Genomic DNA, 27,184 nt, shown 5'->3' with positions numbered 1-27,184 from the left:
AACAAGAACAAGAACAAGAAGAAGAAGTAGACATCTACATGTAGTTATACTCTTGGGGCACTTATTGTGTCGCATATTCGCTTGAATGGGCTCTGGTCTTCCTTTCCTCTCTTCACTAAAAGCGACACCTATAATGATTTTTTCCAATACGTCAATTTCGTTAAGATGACAAGTAACCTCTGAGAATTCTAGGTCTATAAGTACATCTGCCCCTTCAGTTTTAAACCCTCCCCCTCCCCGCCCTGTCAGCTTCAGTATACAAAATACTTTGCTCACGCGTGTATAGTGAACTTGACAGGAATTGAAAAATTTAAATGGTAAGAAACACAAAAAGTCCTGAATTAAATGAGCAAACAAATAAAGTAACCGTGGAGGGGGGGGGGGCGGGCGGAGGTGAGAGGGCTGTAATGTTTATAAAATGCGTGATACGAAACGCATGCGCATTACTCTAAACTTAAGTTAATTTTAGAACGGTTCATGAAGTTGGAATTTAATGTACAGTGTTGTATTTGGAAACTAAACTTCAAGTTTCCTAGCTCTATAATAAGTATCGGCCAAGGATTGTGTAATACGAAACGCATGCGCAGTGACCAAAACTAATGCAAAGTATAAATGTTTAATTAACGGCAGCTCAGGCGGACTTGGAGTGGTTTTATTACAACGATAACACAAACCAGTGTAGAGTCGTTGCATAGATGCGTCGTTCGCGGTATAGATGTCGGAGCTCGCTTCTCCCCGTCGCCTGTGACTCGCGCTGAGAGCTGAAGACCGGTATAATCAGTATAAGAGCTGGAAGCCTGTGAGTGATGATACAAACTGATGCTTTCAAAGAGTTATAGCAAGGATGCAACTTTTAATCGGCTAACTTCAGTTGTATAGGTGAGAAACTATATTTTCTTTCATTCATCGCCGTTATATGGATTTAATTTTTGGTGTTGAACGAAATATATAAGATGTGTGAATGCTTAACCTTATAAACAGTTAGTATGGTACCAGCATAATATTAATGGAAATGTTTGATAGTAAACTATTTTGTTACAATTCTTTTGTGCGTAGCAATTTACATCAGTCACGTTCAAGTAGGCAGCAATTTAGGCATATAGCTACTATTTAAACGAAATATCTCAATAATTGACAGGGAACAAGTTAAGAGGCATTTTCAGGAGAATGTCATCTCAGTGACAGGATTAAGGAAGTAAATTGTTACACCATCTAAATGTGTATAGTTTGTGAGCTTGTTGAGAATCCGATGTAGATGTACAACAATCAATATTGACTTGGGCCTTCTTACGACCTCGTGAAATGACGTCATAAAATACACGTTTTTAGAACCTTTGCTAATTAACATTACAATCTTACCAAGTAGATTATTAGAAAATGACAACAGCGAAAGAAATACAGAAAAAGAGGTTGGTGCAAAGCTGAACAAAATAGACACATAAAAGCGAAAGGCCTAAATGTATGTATTTCTTGAACACTGCTAGAAAGTAATTTATTTAAATCGTTTATCAATACGCTATCTGGACCAACTGAATGTAAACACAATTATGAAAAGTGCTGTATATCTCATTCATAGAAGAAAAAGCACATTTCAAATTTTTAAATGACAGGTAAAGATCGATCTATCGTAGCTCATATTACTCCTCTATAATACAGTTTCTACCAAAATCGTTTAATAGATATTATATTTGCAGTCTTGACCTTTTAAGGTAAAATTATCTATGATTATGTAAGAATAAAAAAGTCTCATTATTAGAATTAAGGCTATACTTTTAAGCGGACGTAAAGGATCGAAAATAGTTGAATGATACTAATGAAGGTTAATTTATATTCTAAGTTTGATAATGACTACTACATCTCCCCGATATCATTTTTTTAAAGGACCATAATATACAAATTATAAGTTGTTCAGATATGGCGGTCCTACACGTGTTCACTGAGCGCTAAGTTATGAGATACTGAAATACGACGCATAAAGTATTTTACAAAACTGCCGCGGTTTACTGCGTCAAATCTGAACGAGGTTTTTAATGCTTAATTATATCACTAGCGTTGACAGTGAACGAATCAAATATCAGTTCACTAATGAGAATATTTCGGCTTTGACAGAAAGTCAATAACAGTGGACTGCAATGAATACATCCAAAGCTCTATTTCGCTAAAGCAAAAAACCATTCCACTCCGAAGAGCTTAATTCAGACTACTATCTCTTAATATTTGATAATTGCTTCAAACTAATTCGCCAATGCCACGTAAAGATGAAACATAAATGAAGTTGGATGCCTTTTTGAACTTTTGGTATTTACATAGAAAAATTGTTGCTGTGTTAAACATATATACAAATACTCTAGTTATCAAGGATGTCAATCCCTATATGACAGCGAAGGTGACAATTAAGTCAAACTCTTCATTCTATATAGAATTTATTTGTATATTTTGCATTTTTATTCAAGGTTGTCTGTTCAGTATATTAGAACAAAACTAGTCCACCACAGAGCCCTGATAATAATAATTGTACAATTGATTTCGATTTATTCTCACATTATTGAAGCGTGGCTGCCTCCGACCCCCCCCCCCCCCCCAATTGCTTTAAATGGGTACCTTTGTTTCAATCATTTCCTCCCGTTGACCATGTGCCTTTGACGTTTATATAAACATGTCTACCTCAATGCACAGTTGATGTGTTCTTCAACCAGAGAAGTGGTGCGTGGCAAATTGCTTTAGTGATAGACCCCAACGTGAAAGTACAGGAGAGAGAGAGAGACAGAGGGGGGAGTGAGAGAGAGAGAGAGAGAGAGAGAGAGAGAGGGAGAGAGAGAGAGAGAGAGAGAGAGAGGTGAAGAATAGAAGAGCGACAGAGATAGGAAGAATAGAAGAGAGATAAAAATAACGAGAGACTTAGAAAGAGAGAGAGAGAGGGGTGGAGGGAAGAAAAGAAAGAAGAGATAAAAGGAAAAGTCACAGAGGGAAAGAGAGAGGGTGGAGGGAAAAGAAGAAAGAGAGAGATAAAAGGAAGAAGAAAAGAAAGAGAGAGAGGGAGAGACTGATCTGAAGAGACAATGAAATGGGGAAGAGAGATACATTCTCAGTTCCCAAACAATCACAAAAATGTATTCCATGGACGGACAAGTACCCTTTTTGCCAATATTATCATCCTTTTTCAATACTATATTCAATCGGTAAAATTGTTCAGATGAGAGAAAATGGTGGTAAGGTATTGACTTCAATGCTAGATATACAATTAAAGATAATCTGAAAGTTGAGTCAAACTAAACAGACCATTATTAATGATAACAATTGGGAAAAACTGATCTGATCGATTCCTTAATTCTCCTAACTATATCATTACAATTTAATTACATTTTAGGTGAATGTAAAGCGTCACAAAGCAATGAATTGGCTCTACATACAGTACCGTTTCAGACATTCAAGTGTTCAAAGATTTCTAAAATCCCGTTTTATGTTTTCTTTTCATGGAAAAACGGTTGGGAAAATTCAAAAATGGTTGGGAGAATTTACTGTAAATTACTGTTAGAGGGTGCCTCACATCGACGCCTTCAAAGAAAATCATAGATATCTTTGTGGTTTGAGAATTTGTTCAGGATTTTTTGCATGTGAGAGGGTTAGTACAGTAGAATGAATAAAATAAGTAATATTTCATACAAAAATAAGGCAATTTTTTCGTCAACCTTCAACAATGTTACCGAGTCACTTTAAGTAAATGACCTATCATCTATCAAAGTTGAAGTGTCCTTGTAGTATCAAAATTTATAAATATTGAATGTTTAAAAAAGGAAATTATAAATTCTTATGTATATATCATATTATTATTATTATTATTATGATAATAACTGAATATCCATGCATAATGCTGTCAACGGTTTCGAATTTATATAACCGCTTTTAAATGGTGATCATTGAAGCTTCATTCTTTTTGAAATGCTACAATCCATGTTCACTTTAAGGAGTTTGAATAATCAGATATTGATTCTGAAAGCGGGCGGATTTAATATATTAAACAATTCTCACAAGGTGAGTCTTTGTTTGTATCATACAAAGCAAAGCATTTTGTATTACAATAGTTAGATTGAATAGATTGCATCATCGTACCAGGCCCGCAAAACCAACGCGTTATGGAGGTTTGATCCCCAACCCCCCCCCCCCCCCCCAAACAAAAAAGAAGAGATAGTGAATACAATAATTGTTACCCTCTTTTCTTTTTTCTTTTCTTTTTTGTTCTTGCTTGTCGGATACATTTCTAAAAAAATTCAACCCCAACATCCCGAATCCCAAGTTGAAAAAAAGTGCCAGTCAACCCCTCCCGCCCCAGCACCCCACCCCCTTTACAGGCCTGCAACCGCACACTGAAGGCTCAGTCACGCGTGTATCCCTACTGATCGAACTATTAATTTTTCTCTTTTCTTCCGCGCCAGAAGCTTATCAAATCAAGAAATTGATCATTCTAATCTCTTAATTAAAGTGAGTTTCATAATTTATGACAGTCAAGGAGGAACATAATGTTCAGTCGCATACAATGAGCCAACGTCCATGCAGACCAATTATATGTTTTCAATATATTCCTTTCCAGTCGTGTAGTTTCATGGGAAGGGACTTTCAATTATGGTGTTTTAAAGGGGAAAGTGTCGTAAAATTGTCCCCAACAAGGAGGAGAAGGAGAGAACAGGTTGAGAGAGAACGATTATGGAGGGAATGGAAATGGGATGGAGAGAGAAGAGAAAGAGGGGTAAGGGGGGAGTGATAAATATTTTTTGTGTTTGTTTGATCATTTTCATATTATGTGTTTGTATATTAGGGAAGAAGACCTTAGTGTTTGATTCAAGTAATTCCTCTTTTCCTCTTTTCAAATTTTGTGATAGGTTTATCTGTATTTATAAACCTATATCTATCTATATCTGTATTTTTATCGAGAATGAAAAAAAATGAAATGAACTGAATTGAATTGAAAGTAGAATGAGAGGAGCGAAATAATAGGGAGAAGTATACATGTTCAACAAGTTTGTTCGTTTCTTTTTTTTCTCTCGTGGTTTAATGTTTAATATTAATGCTTAATATTAATGTCCTGTGAAATTTATTACAATGGTTTAAGTAATAACAATAAATATATTAACAAACAAATTTGGCAATTTAAATACTCAGTTTTGCCATATTTTGCCCTAAACAAGGGTTTTTTAAAGCAATGCAACCATATCAATATACTACTCGAAGTGAAGAGCTTGTTGAGCTTTTTTGATTGATACCAAATATTTGCCACGGTAGCTTTTCTGGAGTTATTGTACAATTTATGATTTTGGGCTAGTAAATATATTCCGTAGAATTGCCCAAATGCAACCTTTATCTTAAAGAATAAAATATTAGCAATGTGATAGACTTGTTAAGTTAATGGTGTTTCACAAAAGCTTGAGTGATCGGTGTTTGAAGTAAGTCCTCATTTTCAGCCCAAGCTTCTTTTCGTATTATTTTATCAAGTTGTAAGTAACTCATTTTTAATTTGTTGCCAGGGCTTAAACCTGGAACACCTTGACGTCATAATAGATTACAGTTTATGATATAACATTACTGGGTTATAAAGCTCACCTGCTCCGTGCATGCTATACGCCACTCAAAAGGAGAATGATGAAGTATCGGGATTTCGGACAAGATTATGTTACCATGGAAATGCTTTGTGAGCTGGTGTTTTGAACTGATTCTTAATGCAATGTTCTCTTTCTGCCCATGAATAAAATGAACATAAACTAGCTGATTTGAAGAGGGAAACACCATCAACTCGGGATTTCATCTATAAAGCGTGAAATAATGGATTTTTTACCGTTTTAGACAGTGTTTGCTGGTGAATTAAGCTTCTATTATGACGTAGTGAATGGGGGTCGGTTCGGTGTGACGTAATCAGGACTATGAAATATTGCACGCAATTGAAAGTAATCCTTTCAAAAAATTATATTTAAACATGACCCAGTAAATAGTGGCAAACTCCCTCATCGAGTAATGCATTGACATATTATACGAATATTTTGTTTCTTTCAGTCAAAACGGTCGGTCCGTATTTTACAAATTAACTTAACTCACCACTTGGCCTTATACAATAGCGTACACAGATTATTTGAATGTCTGAACAATTGCTAAAAACATTTGTTACAGAACAGTGGCAGCTTGTACAACGTGTTTTGATCAGTTAACTAGTGTAAATCATGTCAGTTTTGTACTCCAAGGCCCTCATTGCCTGAAAACAAGAAGCCTTTTACATATTAAAGTTTCTCTTGATTAATTTCCCAAAACAGAATAAAATACAATATAGAAGGTCATGGTGTTATGCAGGCTAATTTTCCAAACTGGATTACTTCAATTTGTGTAGATTCATTTCATTAGTTTATATGGTCATTTAATTATTTTGGTCATCCAAGACTCAGGCCATTGGTGTGTGTCGGGTTATTTGTGTATATCTTATTTTCTTATGTGCATTTCTCTTCGATTTTCTGATTTATATTTTAAAATCATATTCATCGTTGTTTTTTGTTTGTTGTATTTTTGTTACTTATCTGTGATTGTATTGTTTCATTTTTGTTTAAATGTGAGTGGACCCCTATGAAAAACAGAATTCGTGCTGAACAGGATGTACCATTCCACAAATGGTAGATAAATAAATAAAATAATAAGAAAATTAATAAATTAGTCACAAAATATGACATGTGATTTGACCATAGACGCTCGCAGGCAACTCGGTTCGCATACCAAATGTTGATTTTAACTAAAATGCAAACAAACCTTCAGAACCGTCTTAAACTAATTAGAAACCGATGATAAATAATAATTGATAATAAATGGGCTGGGTACATATTAACCCTTCTAGAATTTTTGTTTTTAATCGATAGTCATGTTATTTTCATATAAGGGGAGTGAGGCAAATGATTAAAGAGGCACCCAATGATCTATATCCGAAAATATTAAGATATTCACAATTATTGTAAGCTGTTGCAACCAAGGTAAATGTTTCCCTTTCCGTTCCACTCATATTAAATAATTCAAGGTAAAGGGGCGGTGTTTGAGGTTTTCATCCCATTCATTATTTGTTGTCGGAAAATGCCAAATCGTTGAAGGGAATTTTAAAAGCTTTTCACCTTTGTAGGTTTATACAAAAAATAGTGTGTGTGCTTTATAGGCTTTATGGAGAACAAGGAGCAAATTATCGGCAACTGTGAGTCCGACCTATCCCCTGTGTTCGTAACCATCAAGCAAAGCCCCTTGATTGCCGTGGTTTCAAGTAACTTGCTTTATGGGGGTTGTCATTTCATATATAGATGAAAAAGGATCGCATTGCATGTAGGTATGCCATGATGATGATGATAATGATATTTCTTGTTTATCCAGAGTATTAATATTGTTCTACCTGAGAGCCTACAATCATATTATTACCCCGGCTTTCAATCGATACACATGGTTGTTAGAACTCCACAACAAAATATTCCTTTACCTGTTCTTGCTCTACATATCTGCATGAGAACTGGCAATAGCAAATTGTGTTTCTATCAAACATAATAGAGATATGTTGCGCTGTATTGAACTTAGAACTTTGTTTTCAATTAACTAGGGCACATCCATGATTATCACGCAACCCTGTTACCCTTATATATAAACAGCTCTGACTTTCGCTGATGATACCGAAGGTTAATCCAACGGCTTCATACAACATTAAGTGGAGGCGTTCACACAGGCACATTATAACATCCCGCGCAAGATAGTCTGCAGTACAGCAATAATCGGGTGAATAGCGTAAAAGCTATGAGATGTTTTGAATGTTATGGTGGACTTGAATGTGAACGGGGCCTGGCATTTTGTTCGTGCTCACAAACTGTATATTAGATTGCTGCACGATCTCAATGTCAGTGGAACTCTGAATAGAAGGCAGAAACAGATCGTGATCTTCCGTGGTTTTCTGGAGTCATTTTTTTTTTTTTTTTACCAACGCCGACGAGTATATTGATGAATAAAATATACATTGAAGCAAAGGCTCATTAGTGCTAATATAGGATTTCTCGGTCACTTTCGTAAGCTTTTCATTCGTTTTGATACAAAGTTCATTCAAATTCGCGACATAAAGCTGCCGGCGTGTAAATTTGATTCAAAATAACACTTTTTTCATTTGATTTACCTATTCGGTCACTTGTTTCATTCAATTTAACAACCGCTTACAAATGCGCAGTTTGCATTCATTTTCGTCAACAATGGCAAATCGGACGTCCGTACCATTCAATTTCACTTTGGGTCATTCTAAATAACAAAGTTTTCATTCATATTCGCCTATCTTTACAAACCTATGGTATACATGGTATATGCACATGTTTCTCATCTAAATTAAACAAATGAATTATAATATAACATGCCTAGATGTCTTGCCCGTCAACAGGGGCGTAGACAACGGGGGGATGAGGGGGATGCATCCCCCCCCCCCCACCTCACAAGGTGGGGGGATGGCATGTACAATCATCCCCCCAGGTTTTCGGGAATGATATTTGCTTACTTAATAAGTCATAATGATGATAATAATAGTAATAATGATAACAATTATAATATTAATAATAATAATAATTATGATGATGATGATAATAATAATCCTCATCATTATTGTAATTGTGTTTATTGTTATTAGCCGCATTCACACGGTGAAAGCCAATTCAGACGGTAAAAAAAAGAAAATCTTACAAGTATTTTGTGGTTATCTTGTGGTTTGGAAACCACAAGATAACCACAAGATTAAACAGGCGCGGATCTACGGGGGGGGGGGGTTTAGGGGGTTTAACCCCCCCCCCCCTGGGCGGCCCAAAAAACAAACAAAAAAAAGGGGGGGAAAGAAGAAAAAAAAGAAAAAAAGAAAGAAAAAAGAACGCACGCTGGAGAGAAACCCTTTCAAGTGCAAATATTGTGAGAAGATATTCATCTCATCTGGTAACTTAACCAAACACATGATAACTCTGGATATAACTGTGTATTTAACTGTTACTTGATTTAAAAAGACGTTATCATGCACTGCTTTTTATGGTCTCCATTGTGTTAATAGATGCCAGGAAAACATCACTTACAGGGTTCAAATAAACACCCCCCAAAAAAATCGGCTCGCCGCTTTGCGGCTCGTGGACGATGCTCTGCATCGTCATTATTTTGGTCACCCCCCCCTTAGCAAAAAGCTAGATCCGCCCCTGAGTCATCCCCCCAGGTGTACGAACCTGTCTACGCCACTGCCCGTCAACATGTAGAGGATTCAACAACTGTAGATTTAAGATTGAACATCTTCTTACTGATGTTCTCATCACTGACTTTATCGTACTCGGTCGTGTTTTGGAATTGATATTACGTAGACGGACATGATAATGTCATGCATGATTTAATTATTATCATTAAAATATATATATAACCAAAACAAGATATCAGATTGTATACGTGTATTCACTGGCGTACTGGTGGGGGGGGGGGGCTTGGGGGCGCCAGCCCCCCCCCCAAATAAAATTGAACCATGACTTATTTTCAATTCCGTGATGTATAAATGTTCGTGATATCACATTATTTTCAAAAATATTCTGTTGCAAACTGACACAGATCCAGGAAATTGAATTCAGACAAGATTAAGAGTAGAGAACAGTAGAACGAATCGTCTTCTTTCTCTTATAATTTAATGAAACGGCAAAGCTAATGACTATAAAAACATTGCTCTTCCTGGCTATTTGCGAATGTGTCAGTTTGCAACAGAAATGGAAAAACGCACATTTTGTTGAAAATCAGGTTATTATCACGAACATTTATAAATCACTTGTATGGAATTGAAAATAACTCATGGTTTAATTTTATTTAGGGGGGCTGGCGCCCCCCCCCCCCCCCACCAGTACGCCAGTGTACATATACATGTACACCCATAGTGAGGACAAATAACATGTTTGTTGCTTACCAAATCATACAATTTGAGATAGATTTAGCATGGAACTAAGCTTGCGGGGTTCTATATAATCATACTGGGTAAGATTTACATGTTTAATTTGTCTGCAAAACATGTGAAACTGTATGCAAAGAAACGAACTTGAATTCACGGAAGACGCTATTACGTAATCGCGAATCGTCTCGCTTTAAATTGAATGAAAATTTTACAAAAAAGAAACACGTTTTAATTCGAATGAAAATGAAATGTTTTTGAATGATCGTTTTAGGAAATTAAATGCTAAAAAACGAATTTGAACGAAAAATAACAGCTGCGGTGACAGAATCGGCGAAATTGAATGAACATAAAATGAATTTGTGTGGCCAACTTACGAAAGTGAACGAGAAATCCTATAATAAACGCTAAGCGGATGTTACTATGGTGACAAAATTAATGTCTGATTCTGAATGTTTGCTGAAACCTATAGACAGTACCGATTGATCGTCGTATTTTATCTCATTCAATTATTTTTATGCCTATTTTTTTATCATTCTATGCGGGTTTTTTCTATTTATATGATACTCTAATAATGCTTTTAAATGTACATCTTATACTGACATTGCAATTCGGCCTAGCTACCGCGAGGAAAGTATTTGAATAAAACATTTTGAATGAATAAATGAACAAGCTTAATGGAGTTGTTTTACCCTGATGCACTTTATGAATTGATCATTTATCAGGAAGGATTACCGTACGGTGTATACACCTCTTTTTGTCTTATTCTAGCTTTGGGGAATTTGAGGCGGAATAAAAATATAAACAGTATTTTCCTCAATGATGCAGAAAACATGTCGCATCTTTCTAAAAAAGGAAAGGAGGGAGCAAAGAGAATGAAAAGGATCTTGGCTACCCCGAACAATTCTGACAGTTAACTGCATGATAATCCTTAACATTTTAATGCTATGAGATAACAGATTATTATTTTTCGAAGGGGGGGGGGGGTGGCCTTGTTACACCATCCATGCATTCTACGATTCTAATAGATGAAAAATTGTCACTCTCTCCCCCGACAAAAAAGTGAGATAAATTAATAATCTTATCAACAAAGTCTTTTACTAATCATGAGACGAGTAAAATTACAAATCTGATGCATTGTAAGCTTTTCAGCTTTATGGAGGTTAGTCATCTTAAACACGTGGCTTTGAATGTTTTGAAACATAATATGGCGCCTTATATATTACGTTGTGCATCATCACCATATTTAATGGAAACCCAAGCCCGTAGCAGAATCTATGTTTTCTGAAAACGTGCTCTAACCACTGTTTAGTGTAAGCATGAACAAGTCTTGACATCCTCTCCCGTGCATGATGGCAAAGGTCCGAGTCGGAAATTCTAATATTACTGGCGTTCTTAGCCGCGTCTTTCTCTCTCTCTCTCTCTCTCTCTCTCTCTCTCTCTCTTTCTCTCTTTCTTTCTTTCTCTATCTCTCTTTCTCTCCCTCTCCCTCCCCCTCTCTCTCTCTCTGCCTGATATCCATCTTACTGTCTCTCAACCGAAGATGAACACACAATAGGCTTTTAGATGGCGTGAGATTAGCATTTTTGCGGTAATAGAGTGTCAATACAAATCTTGATTAGATATGAAATTCGCGCCTCCAAAATTCGGTACTTGAAGTTTGACTCCTCTCTCTCTCTCTCTCTCTCCCTCCCCCTCTCTCTCTCTCTCTCTCTCTCTCTCTCTCTCTCTCTCTCTCTCTCTCTTTGCTTAATATCCATTTTACTGTCTCTCAACCGAAGATGAACACGCTTGTAGATGGCGTGAGATTAGCATTTTTGCGGTAGTGTCAATACATTGATTAGATATGAAATTCGCGACTATTAAGTTGTCTCTTCGCGCCTTCAAAAATTCGGTACTTGAAGTTTGACTCCTCTCTCTCTTTCTCTTTCTCTCTCTCTCTCTCTCTCTCTCTCTCTCTCTCTCTCTCTTTCCATACTTGTTAAGACAGTTTCGTGTGTCCTTTCTCTTTCACCTTCATATCTCTAACCTAATATCAATATCGGTGTGTTTATTTCGTATGCATTGGGCACACATCTATTCATTTCCTTACTATCATGACTCTAAATGGGTACAGTTTTTTTGTTTTCGTATACGCCATTTGTTAGGATCACTATTATAATTTATGATTCAATTTAGCTCTTTGATGGACCATGACACACTCTATTCCCTCACATCAATCATTATTGAATTCCCACTCATTGGCATTCATCTTAAAAGCAATCTTACACCCTCGTTTCACGACTCCATTCTTTGCGAATCCTGCGGAGGTTACCTTCATAACCAATAATCTATAATTGCATCGTGTATATCATGAGCGTCATTCAAGAGGATCCTTGGCCTAATATCGTATGTTAAGTGCCACAAGGATATTAGCTCTGCGATAAAAGGTATATCATGTCATTTACAACAAATAATTAATAGTAAACGGTATTTTCTAAAGCGCCCTGCCCATTTTGCAGAATGTTCCAGGCGCTGAGAATGTACACTGCAAATTCGTTGTGTAACGACTTTACACAACAGTAAGGGTGGTTCACTGCTTGACAGACTCCTTGACTCCTTGACAGAAGGGTGTTTTTTACACAACTTAACACAACCCCTGTCTAAGGAGTGAACCAGCCAACTGTTCTGAAAAGTCGTCACACAATAATATTCCGATTTTATATAGCGCTTAATACATCTACGATGTGAAAATGGAAAGCATAAACTATAATTAAATGTAAATTGCAATATAGAGTACATGAACAATTATGATTGCGAGTAAAACAGAGTATATCGAGAAAAAATAAGTTGACATGACAATGAGGAAATATATATGAATAATGATAATAATAATAGTTCGTTTTTATATAGCGCTTTTCAGGACCGCAGGCCCTCACAAAGCGCATACAGATGTTATTACCCCGGTCATCGGATTCAGGCTTACCCGCACACAATGTATGCACATTCTCCACTCCCTGGGGAGCATTCCTGCCAGGCGTAATTTTTACAAGTGCACACTTACTTATCTAACCACATTAACGTTCGCATCGTACCGGGTACCCATTTAATACCTGGGTGGAGAGTGTCAAATGTAGATTAGTGTATTGCCAAAGGACATTAGTGCCGCGGCGGGACTTGAACCACTCGATCACGACACCTCTACCTCTATGAATGACATAGATGAAATGTTGAAATATTGAATTAATCGATTGAATTATGAACTTCAGCAAGTGATGACTCGTGTGATGTATTTGACACAATGACAAAAGTCAATCGCGTGTCAGGTCCAACGAATTAAGCTTTGGGGATTAAAATTAGTTCTCAAGATTGACCGGGGTCGAAGTAAATTGGTAAACGGATAATCTACAAGTGAAATGATTAATGAAATAATGTGATTATGTTCAATAAAAACATCTACTCCACCTGCGTCATGACAGAGTTACTTGACACTTCCATGGTAATTTATTATTTGCACTTAATTAATATCTTATCGACTAGCTCAATTACAGAATCGACCTTTTGTTAACTATCACAGCTCATTCATTATCTTGTAAATTTTTCACAGTACCCTCATCCATCTCATCTCTCCCTCTCTTTGTCTTTCTATCATCACCTCTCCTCTACTTGCAATTTTCCTGGACCAATTTTCTATTCACCTATTGAAAATATTTTATTCTCCTCCTGAACAATCCTTTTACAATGTTTGTGTCAACGCACTTTGAAACGACGCTTTCTCCAAAGTTTTGTAATAACCTTTTTCTTTTATTTTTGATGAAACAAAATATTCATGTATCATGTGATATAAGTTTACCTAATAACAATATGAGACACAATATGAAATACAAACTTTGGAATGAAACGACAGGAATTTATCAACTATGTACATTTATTAATTCATCTATTCATTCATTCATTCGTTCATTTATACATATTGTATACTGTTTAATAGTTTCTTTTCGATTATATTCTAATGAAATGTTATCCATGACAAGAAAATGATATCCAAGTTCATAATCGGTTTTCGATATTGATTTCACCTTAATTTGATGGACATAACAACCTGGATGATAATCTTGCTGCAGTGGCATTACAAAAAGATGCCTCTCAAACAATGTAAGACATGTTGATTCTTTAGGACTATAGAAGGCCTCTCAAAACTTGTATATTTATTCAGGTTTTTAATATTTACTTTTAGTGTGCTGTCAAAAACGCCGCATTGAAACGTTTTCAAATGGAAGACATTATTTAATCAGCTGTAGATGCGTGTTCTGGAAATAGCCACAAAGTACTGTAGCTAATGTACTTTATTCTGTATTAATTTGCATACAGTGTCATGTGCATCAATCTATTTACATACAGTGCCGTGTGCAACAGGTAGGGTTAAGGTTATGGTTGTGGTTATATCTGAAACATGCCTCTCTACGACTGATTAATTAATGCCTACTTTTTAGAGTGCACTCCATTAAAACGATTCGTTCATTCATTATTCAATCGGAGTTCATTAATTAGATACACTAATCATATTGGCAATGTCAAGGATAGACCATGTATAATGGAACGATACACGGATATGAATTAAAGTATCCAACCACATGCAGGATTATGTGGCAGTCTCGTCTCTGCATATACATGTACAGCATACACATTCTGAGATTCAGTTTTTTTATTTTGATTTGATTTGATTTATTTATTCTCCGAATTCATAATAAGAACATGTCATATATACAAAATATTTACAACATAATATAAACAGACATTTAAAACTAACATAATATACGATGTAAAAGAGAAAAGAAGAAGACAATAATGAAGTCGATCGGAAGGACACCCAGTTCAGTCAAGCCATAGAGACAAGACTGTTCTTCCATTGGGTCCAAGATGATTGAGTTAAGAGGCACACTATATGATTCTTGTTCTACTATCACTGTTCTAGGGCTTCCCTGTTTACAAGAGTTTGAACAGCAGTAAATAAGTAATAGCAATGCTATTGATGGAATTATCTAGCAATTTATTGTAAGTTGTATAATAATTATATGCTATCTTAGTCGAGAGGTTAAGCACTTGACTTGAAATGCAAAGGTCGTGGGTTCGATCCTCGACATGGCACTAATGTATTTTGGCAAGGCTTTAATCTACATTTGCCACTTCATACCCTGGATAGAAATATGAACTTGGAGGAAGGACAATACAAAGGCCTTTGTGATAGTAACTGTAATATGCCCTCATGGTTATGGTAGGAATTCTCCCCAGGGAGTGGAGACGGTGCACACTGTGTGCATAGATGAATCCGATGACAGGGATCTGTAAAGAATTTAGGGAGGGTATTCCGTATTAACCGCTAAACAAATCGGAGTTATTATAATTTGTAAATCCATATTTATTAGTATTGTTGTACATTAAAAACGAATAAATATCAATCGAATCATTGAACTAGGTGCAATTCCAGACTTATGGCAGGTCATTCCATTAATTTGTACAGCATAATACAATATAAAAAGATGCAACCTTATGGTAATATCCTTCAAAATTGTATTACAGTATGGACTACATATTACTCATACAATTAATTGAGTTTATATTTAATCAGTGATAACTTAATTAGAGAAATATGATAAGAAAGGAATATTCCAGTTTAGAAACTTTCGGAAGAATTAAATTTACATTAAGAATATAATCATGATAAATAATGATATTGTTGCTGAGAGGAAATGGGTACTTTCACGGAGGAAAAATACTTTTGTATAACCTGAGTACGTAACATGAATGGCGAGGATTAAAATGCAAAGGGTTAGGAATTGTAATGCAGTAATACTTATTTCAAATTTTACTACGCGACGTCATTTGAAGTCGAGGTGTTTCACCTCATCCCGCGACTATTTTTGTCTTGAGTAAAATATTACAAAATATGAGACAAGAGCGCTTTTGGCACTTTCCTGGTAGAACGTGCGGGAAGCAACGTTAGATTCATTGAGGGAGCAATAAAGGCCCGGTCACACAGCCTTTCGCGTCTGTATCGCGGGTAAAATTTCGCGATTTTTTTTTGCCCGCGGTTGCCCGTGGTGGAAAATGTGCAAAATTGGCTTACCCGCGGTTTACCCGTGGTATGCCCGCGGAACAGACGCCGGCGATTGTTCCGCGTCCTTATCGCGGGTGAAGCGCGGCGGTACCGCGGCCTACCACGGGTATAATAAAGCAGCCGAACCGGGCTGTAGAAATCATAACCGCTCAAGACACAGTCCCGTGAAGATCAAGCTATGGCACCGAAGAAGAAGCCCATGTTCACCCCTTGACGTCTGGAGCACAACTGACGAATGCTCGGCAAATCGCGCTTTTTATATACCTAAAATCAGACGTTGTACGGACGCGGTTAGGCCGTGGACAATCGTATTTGGGACGTGTACAAGACGCAATCGAACGTGATTAGGCCGGTATTGGGGCGCGCTGTTTACGCGGTACACACGCTAATGCACGTGATAACAACGCGGTACAGACGCGGAACAAACGTGCTATGACCGTGCTCCACCCGCGATTACCCGCTAAAATTTCGCGTCCTACCGCGTGTAACCACGTCTTAACCGCGGCCGTAGCACGTCCTAGCACGTTCGTTCCGCGTCTGTACCGCGTCTTTACCGCGTGTGTACCACGTGTACCGCCCGCGATTACCCGCGGTCTAAATTTTTGGGCAGCCCAAAACTTTTTCGCGCGGCCAACCGCGTGTGAATTTCTTACCGCGTGTAACGACGGGTAAAGTACGGCTGTATCGCGTCTTTATCGCGACCTCAAAGCGTCCAACAGCGTCTGCTTCACGGGCCGCGATACGCCCGTGGAGGGCTGTGTGACCGGGCCTTTAGGTGAACTTTGTTGTCTCGTGTGATTTGACCGCGTATACGACTGCAAGATAATTAGCCCTCATACTCATAGACAGTCTCCCGAATCATGGATTAAAAATATTTTTAGCGGTCTAATTTCCTCCCGCGTGCATCATCAACCTGTGTCTCAAAGAGGATTATTAGCTCTATGACCGAGGTCTTCATCTTCATGATCACGGTTTCCTTGATTACTACTGTAGGTCGAGGCGTTGACATTATTAAAATGTGAGGGGCGGGGGGGGGCACCTGCAATAGTACAGCCGTCAAGGTCAACATATAATTTGACACGATTGAGGGGGTGGGTGATTCCTTCAATACAAAATAACATAGAATGTTATCATGACGCCATTTGTATCTTTCCAGAAACACATTACAGTTTTCAAAAATGTGGTGGAGGGTGCCGGTCGTTTGAGCGCAAAATTGACATTTATTTTATTTGATAATATCTCACCCCATCTGCATAGATTAGTGTAGGATGGTAGGGAATCTATAATATATGCACTTGCCACGAAATTCGGCTCTCTCTCTCTCTCTTAGGTAAGTTGTAAATACAGACTTCCATGAAGGATTCTCGTCAGCAGGAACTTCACAAATTGCCCTTGCACGAGGAGCGGTTAAATCTACTTTTTGAAGGTATTCTGTTGAATTTTCTTTCGATGTCTCCGTGATAGCTCTTTTCACTACGTCTTATGATCTATTGTGAACGAAAACTGTTTGTTGTTGTTATTTACTCTATTAACATTTTGTTGGCACGCTCCAATAGACGACTGCTTTTTGCCCATTGTGACTCTCCATTAATAATGCAACCACGGTCCATGGTTTACTTGGGGGTCCCCGTTTGGTGTAAGGCACTTATCTTGCATTGCACGGTGCATAAGTTAATGTTTCATGAACTGGCACGTTTCACGTACTATCAGTCTTTGGTCAGAAACCATGGGTTCTCGTGCAGAAGTCCACTAAGAGCCCAACATGTTTTGCCGAATATAAACTGTCTATTTATAGAAAGAAAATTAATGGTTGTGATTAATGTGGAAGGGGGCAAATCAAACGAGAAAAGGTACATGACTTTTTCATAATGGCAACCAAAATGTGGTACATTGTGAACCCATGTTCTCATCATTTTTAATATAAGGGGAGAGGAAAGATCACAACGTTTATTTCTACAATAATATTGTCACTCCCCAAAAGTCCCCATCCAGGTGTGGTAAATGGGTAAATGGGCCCGTTGTATAAAACTTACCACTGATCGTAACTTCAATGGAAACCTTGATTTAATTGCCTAGTTAATTGGTAGGTAATACTGATGGCAAAGATATGCCACCGGGGTCCTGGTTAGTTATTCATTGAATGCTTTTATCGCCTCTGACATGTCCGAGTAGCCGGGCTGCAGCCAGGGTAATCCCCTTGTCGAAATGAGTGTTTTTGCCATATCATCATTCTGATACCACTTCGCTGCTGATTTGGAGGCTTTCCCGTTACTGTGTCATTGGATGTTTGAAATCGACAGGGGTGGGGAGGGGTGCAGCCCCTATCCCTACACTAAAGCATATGCAGCCGTGTTTGTTTATGCAGTAGAGAGTTACTAAAACGAATGTATGGGTGAGATGGCAACATCATTTATCCAAACATTCATCTATATGCTTGATCGAAGAATAATGCGATTTCCATGTGGTGAAAACTGGACAGCGTTTCATGAAACCGTCATAAGTACAAGTTTACCGACATCCCATCGAAATACGTGTATTAAGTTTAACACGCGTTTCAATGGGGTGTCGGTGAACTTGTATTTGTGACAGTTTTATGAAACGATGCCATGACGCCTGTCTTCTCCTGAATGATCTGAAATCAGTAAGCGAAAAAGAAACAAATGAAGAGTCACTTGGTTTGTGAAAGGTTCTCTCGAGTAGAAGAAAGCTCGCCTGACGAATTATAAGGTCATTGCAAACGGAATTATTTATGACTTTTTAAGTCTGTCTTTCTTATTCAATTTACAGGCTTTCAACTGGCTTCTCCCTGATTATGTTTTTTTAATATGTCCTATTGAATTTAATGTTATATAAAAACGATGACTTATCTCTAGGAAAACAACATGTGGTGTCAGATGACAAAATATAATAGATTACGTCCTCAATTACCCTTTGAGCTAACGTTTACGACCATTACCATGGCAACACGGTTATTAATCTTCTAAAGTGATCGGTTATGATTATTTCCACTCTGCTCTGTAGTGTTAAGTCCTCAAAACGAAAGGATATTCATCAAATATTTTTGCCAAAGGGTAGTTACATTTTTTAACCATGGACGTCAAATGCCTACCAATAATGCTTACTTAACAGTAATATTAATTATGGCCGTAAAAATAGCCGCCTCTTTGATGTGAGTTTACGATATAGGATCATTTGCTTTGAATGAGGAAGGCTTTCCTCATCCTGTGATTAATGGGTTCAGGGGGGAGTTAAGTGGCTTGTTTTCTCATCTTTGCGAGATTCGATATTGCTCTTCCTTAGCGATATAAAGGGTGACCGATATTTTATCCCAATATGCAGGCTGATCGCGATGGCATTTAATCATACTGTTAATTCTCAGTTATTGTTGTCATTAAAGGTACTTTGTCCCATTTGCAGGCCAAACAAATGAAAAGATTAAATTCCAGCGGCATTTGAAAAATAATACTAATTTAGAACTCCTCTCAAAAGAAAAGGGCTTGGCAGTGTTTATTTGTTAGAAAATGATGATGGTTTAATAGTTGTCGAATCGAATTTAGAGATCGCGGTTGTTTTATTAAATAGTCTGATTTTCAGACCGTTGTACCGAATAGTCGTTCGTTTTGTGCTGCGCAAGTATGCAATCAGTTCCATTTTGGCCATTACAAGAAGTGGGTTATTGATGTAGACAAATGCTCATGTATCCTTTACAACTCGTTTTATGTTTGTCTTTAACAAATAAAATAGAAGTCAGTCAGTCACCCAATAGTGTCTGACAGTGAAGTATAGAAAGTAAACGGATTTCCTTGCGTAATTTGAATACTATAGGACACTGCTAACGTTTGAAATTCACAAATAGCACATACGTGATATATTCATAATTCCTACAAAGTTCTACAGAATTTGATGTTGGTTGCAAAAGGGATACGGGGATATTCCCAATCTAATTATGGTCCCTGAATGGCGAAAAAATTTGAAATTTGGTAAAAAGATGAAGCAAATTTGAAAGAATAATGGCAATGAAGTATAGGGAGATCAAGGAAGGGGAGTTATTGGCTGTGCCTTGCCATGCTGCCCCGGCCTCCCCCTTATTCCTTGAGAAAATGGATAGTTATGTAACACCTATTTTCCCCCCTCTCTCTCCTCCAATTTCTCACTTTCATGAACATTATGTTATATCTCTCTCTCTCTCTCTCTGTATATACATATGTTCTGATGGAATTTATACTGTCTTAAACATAAAAATGCGTACAGCAGATATTTCAAAACTACCATATAGGAGGTGAAAACCCGAAAAGTAAAGATCGTGCTCGGGAACGTCAAGAACAAATGAAAAGACAAAGTGATTTAAGAACATAATGAAGTAAATACACCTATTTGTACTTTTAGCGGTAACTTTTCGTATTTTCACTTTCTGTATTCGTATCAAAAGTCAATTCAAGTGGCAAATTATTTCTAATCATCTACAATTTAGCTTTCTTTCATTTCCCTTCATCCAAAATTCCTTCACATTGTACTCATATTTCAAAGTAATTTATAAACGCCGTGTGCAAAAGAACTATTTAAATACGGGAAGGCAATTTTCCTCGATAACGACTACATTAGCATTGATCGCAGTATCATCACGAGTCATCACTTTCAGTCTACAATTATTATATACATCTTACTGGAATATTATTGTTCCTTTTTTTTTCATTACAGAAATTGAAACATCGGCGATCCTGAAAGTACAATCAGCAAACTTCATGTGAAGGGAAGCACGGAGTAATTTTACATAATAAACACATTGGCAAAGTACTTCTATCGTTATAGCTAATTAAACAGTTGAATGACTGATTCATCAAATGGACGTTAATTTTGGTGACTGAGCACAGTGGTGAAGTGTACAAGAACTGTAGTGCATGAAAGCAACATTCCCCTATAATCATTGATTAGGCTGAACAACTATTTTTAAAGCACTGATTAAAATATGGTGAAGATATTTTTAAAGTACAAACTGAAGAATGACTTTCAAACAAGCGTTTACTGGGAGTTGTGAGCAGCATGGATCTACGATCAGTGGTCTGTGCCTTGATGATGTGGACATTCTTAAATGTATCAGGTGACCATGTCGAGTACAGTGACATCACTTACAGGAAAGATGGTGATCTGATCCTTGGCGGGTTATTCCCTATCCACGAAACGGGTCCTTCTGGGTTGAGGTGTAGTAAGCTCCGGGAGACAGAGACCTTGCATCGCTTAGAAGCCATGGCGTTCGCTATCGAAGAGATCAACAACCTCACAGACATTCTGCCAGGTGTGACACTAGGATTCGAGATCAGAGACACGTGTTCCGATGTTTCCATGACGCAGATAGGAGCTTTGAAGTTCCTTCCGTCGGACTTCACCCGCGGGGCTACCTGTCCGATGTCGACCAACGCGAGCACGTTATTGGAAGCCAGTCCGATCATAGGGGTGGTGGGTACAGAGATGAGCAAGACGACAATGTCTGCAGCCCAACTTCTTGGTTTGAACCATGTACCTGTCGTGAGCTATTATGCAACAAGTGATGACCTGTCTGATACGATCCAGTATCCATATTTCTTGAGGGTAGTTCCACCTGACAGACTCCAGGTACAGGCGATGCTGGAGCTTATCCGGACTTATGAATGGTCCTACATCTATCTCCTGCACTCGGACGACAGCTATGGGACAAACGCGTTCCAAGAAATTGTTCGCGTTGCGGATGAGATTGGCGTTTGTCTTGCGGAAACTTGGGAGATTGGATCTCAATTAACAGAAGAAGACTTTGATAATATTATTATGAACATGCAGATGAGGTCTCAGGCAAAGGTCGTGATCCTCTTCATAAATGTAGTAGAAGCCAACAGCTTTTTTGCTGCATTAAGGAGAAGTGGGGCAGTCGGGGATTATCAGATTTTGGGCAGCGATGGATGGGGAATGAGTATTGGGGAAATTGAGACTTTAAACAGGCCGGCTGCTCTTGGGTCACTCAAGACTCATCTCTTCTCGGCTCATGTGCAGAATTTTGAAGACCACTTCCTGGGACTGACACCCACAAAATCCCATGACAATCCGTGGTTTCAAGAGTACTGGAACTCCAGTAGGAACTGTTCGTTCATCAAGCACGGCGCATCCTGTCTCTCAAGTACAGGCTTCAGTGCTGGAAGTGCTGTATCCTTGGTTTTAGATGCAGTCTCTACTTTGGCTCTAGGCCTTTCTGAAATGCACAAGGACCTATGTCATGGTCAGTCTGGGATCTGCCCAGCCATGACGCCGTTTGATAGTGCACTTCTCTTTGACTACATGACTAACCTATCCTTTGAGGGTCAGTCAGGATTTGTGACCTTTGACAGTGGAGGGGATGCGATCGGTCGCTATGTCATTGACAACATCCAAGTTGAAAATATCAACTATGAGTTGGTGAAGGTCGGTCTCTGGAGTGCCATCCAGGAAAACCTCTTGGTAATGAACAACTCAAACGTGGTCTGGGGACCTGAAGAATCCCGTCTAGTCGGAACTGCTCCTCTGTCGTACTGCAGTGATCCCTGTGGGAATGGTCAAATTTATATCCCTCGAGAAAACGTCTGCTGCTGGTCATGCTTGAACTGTTCTGATGATGAAATCACGATGATGAATCAGACAGCTTGTTTGAAATGTAACCAACGAGCTGCTCCCGATGACGACCAACTCAACTGCATCCTTGTAGAAGCTAAATACATCCTGTGGAACGATCCTTTGGCGATTATGTTGACAGTTTTAGCGATTGGTGGACTTGTCCTGGTTTCAATGGTGCTCTTCTTTTACATTAGCAATCGGAACAACTTGTTGATCAAAGCCTCCAGCCGTGAACTGTGTAGTATCATTCTAGTTGGTATTTATCTCTCATACATTCTTGTCTTTTTCCTCGTTGCCAAACCGACTTTCGGCACCTGTCTCATCTGTCGCATGATGCTTATGCTCTCCTTCACCATCATCTACGCTCCAATATTGACGAGAGTCAACAGGATATACCGCATCTTTGATCGCGCACAAAGGTCTGTCCGGAGACCTGGATGTATCAGCCCGACGTCACAAGCAATAATCGCTGTCATTCTCATCGGTGTTCAGGTTAGTTATCACTGAAATGGAAAATAAAAGCAAAAACAACATTTAATAATTATACAAGGATACTACGTCTTTATGGAACTAATCAACACATTTTGCAACTTACCTTCTGCATAGAACGATAAATGCCATTCTCTTGAAATGATGTTCAAATAAGGTCTTGATGAAACGTTGTAGGCTTGTTTGTAATTTACTTATATCTTATCGAACATCGATGTACTAGCCCACGAGACCGCCTATGAGAATCGTATTGCTCTCAAGGGTTTTGGGTCTAGCATGATGTCTCCGTATTAAGCATCGATCTACATCATGCGTACATGCAGCCTCAACTTTGTAAAATGATTTAATAATTCAATTAATCAATTAAACATAATTCATAGTTCATGTAACCATCTTTTTCACTTTTCAGGTTCTGGTAAACACTGTGTGGATGATCCTCGTGCCTCCTGCAGCGGAGGAGGAGTTGGTTGCCCCACAACGAGTCGAGCTAGTGTGCAACTTTTCAAGCGAAGAAATCATCACCTCGCTCAGCTACAACGTTATCTTGCTCACCCTGTGCAGCAGCTTCGCCTTCATGACGCGTAAGGTTCCAAACAACTACAACGAATCTCGCTTCATCGCCCTCTGCGTCTACACCGTCCTCGTCATCTGGATCGGGTTCATCTCTAGTTACTTCGCCATCAACGACGCCAAACTCAAGGTCGTCGTCCTCTCCCTCGCCATGATCTGCAACGGCACCATCACTCTCTGTTTCATGTTCCTTTCGAAGCTCTACGCCATCTATTTCGAGAAGGAGGTCATCATCAACCCTACAACCTACAACGGATCAGGCAGAGGGACTACGACCGGGGAAACCAGTGAAGGCAATCAGGATATCGACGTTCGCGTTGAGGAAGGCGGCGGTGGTGAGAAAAAAAGCACTTCGAAGTTTCGGAAAGCTACAGTTCGGCCATCGGGAGAGGACTTCCAAGCTAAGCAATCGTACGGTGTGGCAGCCACCGAGAAAAATACCCTAAAGGGACGTCAGTATCCACCTCGAGAGAAAAAGTGTTCAACTATATCAGGATCGGAGAGCAGTTGTAGCTGACTATAGTAGGATCTTCGCGGTGTAAATGTTCATTCATTGGACACTTGCTTGAGAGGCCGAGGGTTCGAATCCTTACACATGGATGGGATGCCATTGGAGCAAATTATCCGCAGTTGTCTCCCTCGCCACATGTGCAGTGAAGGATTGTCTGGTTGGATTATTCCATAAAATGCACTATAGAATGTCAGACTTAAAAAGTATTCAAGTTCAGAATGCAGCAGAAAAGAGACAATGCTGCTCCTGTGAGACGCTGTACAAAAGAATGGAATATTATTATCATGATTATTCTAGTTATTGTTATTATAGTAATAAAGATAACAGTGATGACGATGATGATGTGATGATGATGATGATGATGGTGATGACGATTATTGTTATAATTATGTTCATTATTATTAGTATATTATCATTATATCGTTATCAATTTCACTACCATCATCATTAATTACTATTTTATTTGTGTACCCGTTTGTTGACTTTACAGAGCAAATAAAAGATTACACCACGGCAAGAATAAGTATCTCGAAGGATCATCCCTTATATTCGGTGGTATGACCAAAACAATATATAGAAGACATTTTACATTTAAAAAGCACATCATCGCATTATCATCCAAACAATGATCATGTTTGGGTGTCCATGTCTGTATTTTAATTAGGCCTACAATCTGTATGGCAGGAGCAGGGCAACAACACTCTAAATTGTGTTTGGGATTATTGCTAGTGCCTCTATTTTGCCAAGACGGTCTTGTATATTATCTATTTTTATACACCTGTATATTTTATATTGTATATATGCACTAATGTTATTTATATTACAAACAGAATATGAGGTATTGCATTTCAAGATACGAATCTGATCGTATAATATATACGATGATAAAAGGTAACATACACAGCAAATATACATGCAAGGAGTTGATAGACTGGAGGAGAGGGATGGTGGTAATATGACCTTAAAATGTATGTATCTTTTACAATTTTGTCGGCAAGTTTCACTTTCTTTCGTTCTTCCTAATGCTAAATTTAAAATTCAAGTTAGTGGTCGCATTTATTGCTCGATCCAGTGAAAGGTCATAGCCTGCTGATGACACGTGTGTTTCAGTAAATAGGCATGTCCAACCTAGGTATATGGCCACTAATTTGTGTCACATATTAAAGTATCATGATGCGATAAACACAGAAACTATCATTTTCTTTGAAAGTTGGTTTTATCCTATAGCTAAGGCTATCAATTAACTGCTATTATTACCATAGATGATGATTAAAGAGAATAGGAAGTTCATACCAAGATTTTATGTTGAATATCAGTATGGATCCGTCTGTAAATAATATATATTTCATGTTATCTTTTACCCATTTCATTTTTAAATCTTTGTACATTGTTGTTTATTTCTATACGATTGTGTCTACTTTGCACACGATCCGTCACACGATCCGTCACACTATTTTTTTTATGGGGGGGGGGTAGTACGGCAAGTCTATGAAAATGTCCCACATATCACAAATCAAAGGTCATAGTTACATGCAGTCTCTCGCACAAAGATGTACGTTTACACGCAAACCCAAGAATGAAACGCGACTCCACTAGCTAACATCCAATCCGGATAGCTAATTTTGTAGGAACTGCGTTTTGTTGGACAAATTGTAAAATGGGAGAGGCTCTTCGGGTATGAAGCTTATTACATTACACAAGGGAATACATATGTACATACCAATACTATCGATGTCTTATTTTGTCATACATTAGGCCGGGATATATTTCATCTTGGAATTACTAAAGATGATGGACTAGATGTCAGCATTAATATGCTCGCATCACAACTTAATCCCTTCTTAACAGAGACCCCCATGATATATCAATGCATATGCGACTTTTAAAGAAGACATCAAAATGCGATCACAATCCTTACAAAAATTCAACTAAATGCGATTAAAGTAGTCTTGTACGCCACCATTGGAAGTTTGCGAACGTTAGAATTACAAAATCCAAACATCATTTCTATTCATTGCAAAAGGGTATTAAAAATGATTTCTTTAAAATCATGATTGTATTGAAACTTATAATTGCTTATAAAACTTCATACCAATGTCGAGACTGTTTTCTTTGAAGAAAAAGGATATCTGTAGCTTCCCACAAACTGTGTGGTAGGGCTGTTGATGTGATGTAACGTAATTTCATTCAAAAAGCGCAACACTGATCTATTCGACTGTTATAATTCTTCAGGTTAGGAACTGAACTGGTGGGATTATAAGCAAACTACGATGATAGCACGTACACATACAATTGCACTTCGCATGGTGTAATAAGTGAACATTTTTGTATGGCATGAAGGTACCGTTAGAGTCCAATTAATGCCTGTGGTAGCTTGTAAATCAAATAAGAAAACCGACCACTGCTGCAGTATTGTGATGCATCATGCATCTCGTAAGATAGACTGTGCTATGTTTAAGGATCAGCAGCTTTTCATGATTAAAATTACAAATGGTTTGATTAATTAATGATATTGTGGCAAGATCTACCCTCATGTCAGAAACCGCGATGGTATTGAAATTAATAAAGTACGTTGACAGGCACACAAAACTCTTCTTTAAATTACATTACATGCTGTAACAAGATTTAAAAACCTCAACATATTTCATCTAATAAATATTGTATGATAACCCCAAAACAGAGTCGACATGTTGTATTGTATTAACATTTTAAACGACGTTCTACTCAATTTTTTTGTCTCGTTTTCCAAATGTTTCGAATCGATGACATCCTAAAAAAAGTACATCATAATTACTTCAGACAGATGTAATTAAGTGAAAGTATCGCACATCTAGATGATTATATGGGAAGAGATATAGAAAGAGAGGAAGAGAGAGACAAAAAAAAAAGAGAAAGAAAGAAGAGAGAGGGATGGAGGGAGAGAAATGGAGAGGAAGAGAGAGAAATATGTTGGAGTTGATGAGATAAG

At 38.0% G+C, this 27,184-nt stretch overlaps 1 protein-coding gene across 1 annotated transcript; it reads left to right on the top strand.

The window, feature by feature from the left end:
* Positions 1 to 527: 527 nt before the first annotated feature.
* On the top strand, positions 528 to 24,524 carry LOC574615 (metabotropic glutamate receptor 2-like). Its single transcript, XM_774965.3, has 3 exons — positions 528 to 879; positions 20,730 to 23,138; positions 23,545 to 24,524. The coding sequence occupies exons 2-3, from the start codon at positions 21,072 to 21,074 to the stop codon at positions 24,220 to 24,222; spliced, it is 2,745 nt and encodes a 914-aa protein (XP_780058.3). The 5' UTR covers positions 528 to 879; positions 20,730 to 21,071; the 3' UTR covers positions 24,223 to 24,524.
* The last annotated feature ends 2,660 nt before the right edge of the window (positions 24,525 to 27,184 follow it).

Source organism: Strongylocentrotus purpuratus, unplaced genomic scaffold (assembly GCF_000002235.5).
Source record: "Strongylocentrotus purpuratus isolate Spur 01 unplaced genomic scaffold, Spur_5.0 spur5_scaffold_21, whole genome shotgun sequence".
NCBI classification, from domain to species: Eukaryota; Metazoa; Echinodermata; class Echinoidea; order Camarodonta; family Strongylocentrotidae; genus Strongylocentrotus; species Strongylocentrotus purpuratus.
The sequence above is the reverse complement of the archived record's forward strand: the minus strand, read 5'-3'. Positions and strand labels throughout refer to the sequence as shown.

Excerpts from the sequence above, each read along its gene's own strand:
- LOC574615 (XM_774965.3), top strand. The coding sequence starts at position 21,072 with ATGGATCTACGATCAGTGGTCTGTGCCTTGATGATGTGGACATTCTTA. Across the intron at positions 23,139-23,544 it reads TCATTCTCATCGGTGTTCAG|GTTCTGGTAAACACTGTGTG; the intron begins GTTAGTTATCAC and ends TTCACTTTTCAG.